Genomic DNA, 6,000 nt, shown 5'->3' on the forward strand with positions numbered 1-6,000 from the left:
TGGGCTAAGGAGGGTCACTGTTCTTTCCTCCAAGCAGTGCCAGGAAAGGAGGGGGAAAAATTTGGATTTCATTATATCAGCAGCAGGACATATCTTCTCAGAAACTCCTCTAACTCCAAACCCGTTTGGAAACCTAGGGTCCTCCCTGGTACATGGGCTCCAAAAGGACCAGTTCCAGCATTCCAGACCTCTGGAGCTTATATATAAATGATTGTGCTTTTAGTGGGCTGGGAAATTTCAGCTTTAATGGGCCAAAAAATAAATTTGCTGATCCAGTGTCTTGTTTTCATTCTTGCCACACTGAGTTAAGCCAAGTGTGTTTTTCAAAAAACTGCTTCACATAGAGATAGTGCAAGGTTTTGGTCTGGGATGTGTGAAATACAGAATTGATTCCCTGAATGCACACACAGACTGTAAATTAGTTACCTCCTCAAGTCCCTACCTTATCCCTCCAGGATTGTCTCTGTAGGAATAGAGTTGGAACATTTTTTTTTAAGATAAAACAACAATGAATAAAGTTTCTCCTTGAGACACCTCATGTTTTGGCCAGCACAGGCTATCTGCAGGTTTTTAGCAACTCAGGGTGTAGCTGGAATTTGCATTATATATGGGCTTGAGCTGAGTAACTCCTCTCTTGGAAATTTCTCACAGATCAGGTCAGCCAGTGTCTGCTCTTGTTAGATTATGCTATTCCTTAAAAAGCATTTTAAAACTACAGCATTCCCAATCATTGCCCATTTCCAGTGCCTCTCTGCTGTGGAGAGCTCAGTCTGCCTCTGGGTGCTGATTGTCCATTCTGACAGTCAGACTGTAGGAGGGAGTATTTTTCTGAATGTGCACACAAACCAACTACCTGCACATCCTTTTGTGCATCCAAGCACAGACAGAGCAGACAAATACCTGCTTTGGGATGGATTCCATTTTCTGCTGGTCAATACCTTTAAAAGGAAAATATTTCTCAATATTGGTGGTGCCTGGGTGTGATCAGCACTGATTATTGTAATGCCTCTTTCTGCAGCTGGGTGTCCATGGCTACGCCTTCCTGAATACCAACAACGGCTACATCCTTTCACACCCTGACCTCCGTCCCTTGGTACGTGGAGCTGTGCATCTGAGAACCTTTGTTGGCTTGAACACACTGACTTTCAGTGCTGCTTCTGATTCCTTTGGGGTTTTTGAGCTGTGAAGGCCACCAGCTCTGACATACAGGCACCCAGGAACAGGAGGGCCAACTGGCCTCAGTGCTGAGATGTCCAGCACGGGATGATTTTACATTTCAGACAGATTCTGGTCAGCCAAAATCTACCTGCTGGTCAGCCCAAATCTACCTGCTGGTGAGCACAAACCCACCTGCTCACAGCTATAAGCACTAGTGTGGTCACCACAAGAGAAAGCTCCTGTGAAGCCCCATGGTGGCCCTGTCTTCAGAAAGGCAGCTTTGGCCAGGGTCACCACAGGCACATTAAACCATATGTCCTTACATTGTCCAAACCATTTATCATCAATACACTTTCAATTAACCTTCCTCTCTATTTCCTAGTATCAAAAACAATAACTAACTGTCATCATCATTTCATAACCGCCCCAAAACAAACTAACCCTAGAACTAACCCCCCCTAAAAAAACCAAACAAAAATATAAATCATGATCATTAATCATCAACCGATCATCCACCAAATTTTACGTTCTTGTAGAGTGTGTGAAGAGAAGGGACACGCCGTGTTTCCAGGGCGGGGCAAGGCAAAGCCAGGCGAGGGCGGTGCTTTATTTTTCCACCGTCAATTGGCCTCTCCCAGTCTGATTCACGCCTTCTCCCTCGCCCGGAGATTAGTGGAATAGCCCTCTTGCGTCAATTAGTTCTAGGTGAAAAGTCTCCTGTGAGTGGCGTCAAAGCCTGACTCCCATCAGAAAAGATCTCCTGCTGGAATTATAATGTTAATGGGATTATACTCTTAGCTGCAGGGAAAAAACTGATTTCCTGCAGGCAGGGTGTTGCACTGATCTGTTTAGGGGAAGGAGGCCACAGCCTTTGCCTGTAAGTTCAGCTGTGTTGCCCTCTGCACAAATTCTGCCTCCCTAGTCAGAGAAGAAACTATTTTTCAAATTACACACCAATTCTTAAAGGGTTGGTTTAGGAAGTGATCTAGCTAGTTACTTGAATATTTTTTCTTTCTTTTTCTTTTTTTTTTTTAATTCCAGTATAAAGAAGGAAAGAAACTGAAGCCTAAGCCGAACTACAACAGCGTAGATCTTTCAGAAGTGGAGTGGGAAGACCAGGATGAAATAGTGAGTGTCAGAAAGTGGATTTAGCCTCTTGTAGCACGTTCTTTCTACTACTTTGTGTGCCTGTATGTAAGGTGTGGGGGCCACTCCTGCTGTTTTTCTGTGCCTCATTGGCTCTGACTAACAGAGAAGGATGGTTTACAAGAGGAGAAAGCATGAAGCTCCCCTGCCAAGTGCTTGTCTTCCTTCCCAGTATGAGTTTTCCTTCTCATGGAACAAAGAAGGAGAAGTGCTGGGAGGAGGAAGGAAGCACTTTGGAGGATGCTCCAGGGAGCCAGCCTATGTGTACAAGGCCTAATGGTGCCTTAATACAAAGCCAGAGCAGGTTAGGAGTGTGGCAGTGCCCTGTGATGTCACCCACACGTGCAGTATGTGAGATACAGCTGAAGCCATTCCATTAACAAGATCAGGAACAAGGAGTACATTCATCAAGAGACTAAAGCTTGCAGTCACTAATGGTAATAAACACAGAGGATAAAGGACTTGGGAAAAACAAAGTCCAGAAACCACCTTGGTGCACAGGTGTGGAGTTGCTGAAAGCAGTAACTGACCAGAGGGAAAAGATTAAAAAAAGAAAGCCAAACCCTTTTCTATTGTCTTTTGAGCAAAATTATTAACAAGTGATAAAGAAGAAACAGTGTACACCTGTAACAGCTGCACACTGCTGCTTTGCACATCTAGGACCCCAGATAAAATGAGAATATAGAGAGGTTCCTCTGTGGCTGGAACCACAGAGGAATTATTTTACTCAGGACTAAGCGGAAATAGATACTTAAATGACTACGATAAGAACTGAATGTGGAGTAAGATAGAATTAGCTGTGAGACACATGCTTCTGGATTACAGGGGAGACTGCTGAGATAAACAGATCTGATGCTTACAGATATCCACTTAAACAGGCAGGACAAACAGAGCAGCAAGAGGATCAAAGTAGCTACTGCCACTAGTGTAGGCCAAGTATAAAGGCAGCATCAAAGGAGTTTGGGAGGTGGAAGAGTGGCAAATTGAGAAAGGGAACACAGCAGAACCATGTAATGTGGTAAGCAAGACAAAAAGAAGAGGTCTTACAGGCAGTGGAACCACCAAGATACAAGTTGCCAGCAGCTGTGTTGTAAGTTCACTGATCTCTTATAGGACTTCACTCCCATTGCAGTTTTCTTTCTCACTGGAGCCACTTTTTGAGCTATACCTCTTTGCCTAGTTTGCTATTAAAAAAAATAATAATCCAGGAAATGAAAGAAATCTGCTTTGCTCTCATATTTATTTGGCTAGTGGGCTCCTGACCAAGTCAGTCTGACCAAGTGACACTGATACCTGAATGCAAATACAATACCAAGTGTAAGGTTTCTGTCCATAGGCAATCAGAGTAAAACTAGCCAGGGGACAAAAAATCATGAAACCAGCATGAGAAACAAAAGCCACTTTGTCTCCCTGTACTGCATCTTCCAAAAGAAAGAAAGATTGCAGTCACAGAGGGTGCAGAGACATTCAGTGACGTGAGCAATATCTGCAGTGTGACTTCAGCAAGTCTAGAGGCTCTCAAGATACACCCACTGCAGCAGAAAGCTGCCAACATTTCAACACTCATATTTGTAGCTATGGTATTAGATCAATGACAGACTCCACATCAGTTGCAGTATAATCTCAGCAATGCTGATAAGCAGCACATTCAGGCTGGAAAAATATGCCCAAGTGCTAATGATGTGTAATACAGCAAAAAGAAATCCAGGAGAGGCAAGTTGGCATTGTCTGAAAAACGCCAACTGATGCACAATGGTGCAACCTGCAGCAAGGGTTTGGGCTTGTCTGTAAAGCAGCACAGGGGTATTCATAGTGTGAGAGGAAAAAGGAGAAGGGTCAGGGTCTGGAGGGGAGTGGCTGAGGTCTCTTGGTCTGTTCAGCCAGGAGGAGGCTGAGGGGAGACCTCACTGCAGTTACAGCTTTCCTGAGAGAGGGAGAGGAGGGGCAGGCACTGATCTCCTCTCCGTGGTGACAGTGACAGGACCCGAGGGAATGGCCTGAAGCTGTGCCAGGGCACGTTTAGGTTGGGTATTATCAGGAAAAGGTTTTTCCCCCAGAGGGTGGCTGAGCACTGAAAGCTCGCCAGGGCAGTGGGCACAGCACAGCCTGCCAGAGCTCAAGGAGTGTTTGGACAATGCTCTCAGGCACAGGGTGTGATTCTTGGGAATGATGCTGTGCAGGGCCAGGAGTTGCACTTGCTGATCCTTGTTTCTAATTCAGGATATTCTATAATTCTAAACCCAGAACCCATAGCAAGTCCTGCAGGCTGTCAGACCAGAACAGAGATTATGCTGAGGCTCTGGAAGAAAGTCAAACACTCTTAGCCAAAAAGGAGTAATAGTACCAGTCAGTGTTTTCATTTCCAAGATGTGGGCCTTGGGAAACATGAGCTTCATATTCTAGGTCTGTAAATAACCCACATCAAACAGCCATAATAAACAAAACTGTGGTCTTGTAAAGCCAGTGCAGTTGAGACTGGCTAGCACCTGAATGGAGGCCTGTTTCTGGAAGTAAGGAAACAATTTGTGAATGAGTAAGCTACTTCCCACCTATTTTTTTTCTATCCAGCCTGAAGCAATAGACTTGATATGCTGTGGCAGGCTGGACCTGAAGTCAAAGCCACTGTACTTGTGGAAAAATTTCCTGGATCTTTCTTGCAAGGGGCTGGGAGTCACTGTGAAAATTACATTTTACCTTTGGAACCTGGGTTGAGTAAAGTGGTCTTCTCACTGCCTACCCTGCTCTCATATAGTCTTGCTTTACTGTGCTAAACAGCTGCCTTGCTGCCCCTCAGAAGTGGTGCTGAATACAGCCTATAATTTATAAATCAGTTTTAAAAATGTCAAAGATCTTTGGATTCAGTCTGAGGGAGTGAGGGAGTTAGTGAGTTTCTCAGTTTTCTCCTCTTCCAGGCTCTCAAAGCACTGTGCTAATGAATTTCTGGCTGCCAAACAGTGAAGTCTGTAACTGGGACTGGCAATTTCATAGATTCCAGATCTTTTATTTTTGCTCAAAGACATATCAAGAATCTTTCAGGATAAACTATTACTATTCTGTATCACTTATCAGCTTGACTGTCCAAGGATTCTGATCACTGCAAACAGGATTTCTGTTTAAAAGAAGCAAGACAGAGCTGGGGAGGGGAGCCAATTGTGATTCTTTCTGCCAGCCCCTGTGTGTTAATTACAAGTGGTTGCCTGCTGGGTCCTGCTTGGAGACACTAACAGCAAATTTGTTCACCTCTGCAGCTGAGAAGTGCTATGATCAATGGGGAAACAGGCTACCTCTCCATGGATGTGAAGGTCCCTGTGGACAAAGGGGTAAGAAATTATCCTTCTGTTCAGGTCACCCAGGGGAGTGGATGGGAAGTGGATGCTGAAAAACCACAAGGGATGTGGTTTTCAACATTCAGCATTCCTGAGTGTGAGGATTTCATTGTTTCACCACATATATAACCCATGTGCTAAAGACATACAAGGGAACATCATTAGAAGTGCTTGTTACACCTACCAACATTCTGCTCTCAGAAAGGTACTGGGAACATCTGTCAGCTCCCTGCTTTGTCCAGGCAAAGCCAAAAAGCATGTTGGTCATTGTTTATAGGGCTGTGAAATGAATCAGACATCTTCAAGAGTTAGAATAGGGGAAGACCATGCTGAACTGACTTAGGCAGAAGGAGATTTGGAGACTGTTTTG

General features: G+C 44.5%; 1 protein-coding gene across 1 annotated transcript in view; it reads left to right on the top strand.

Moving 5' to 3' along the window:
• CACNA2D4 (calcium voltage-gated channel auxiliary subunit alpha2delta 4) overlaps window positions 1-6,000 on the top strand; it is a 116,313-nt gene that overhangs the window by 30,635 nt on the left and 79,678 nt on the right. Inside the window, exons 16-18 of the mRNA XM_031057045.1 lie at window positions 1,019-1,093; window positions 2,200-2,286; window positions 5,553-5,624. Of these exons, the coding sequence (XP_030912905.1) occupies window positions 1,019-1,093; window positions 2,200-2,286; window positions 5,553-5,624 (234 nt within the window). The remainder of the gene's footprint in view (window positions 1-1,018; window positions 1,094-2,199; window positions 2,287-5,552; window positions 5,625-6,000) is intronic.

This window comes from Geospiza fortis, unplaced genomic scaffold, assembly GCF_000277835.1.
Source record: "Geospiza fortis unplaced genomic scaffold, GeoFor_1.0 scaffold10, whole genome shotgun sequence".
Taxonomy (NCBI): Eukaryota; Metazoa; Chordata; class Aves; order Passeriformes; family Thraupidae; genus Geospiza; species Geospiza fortis.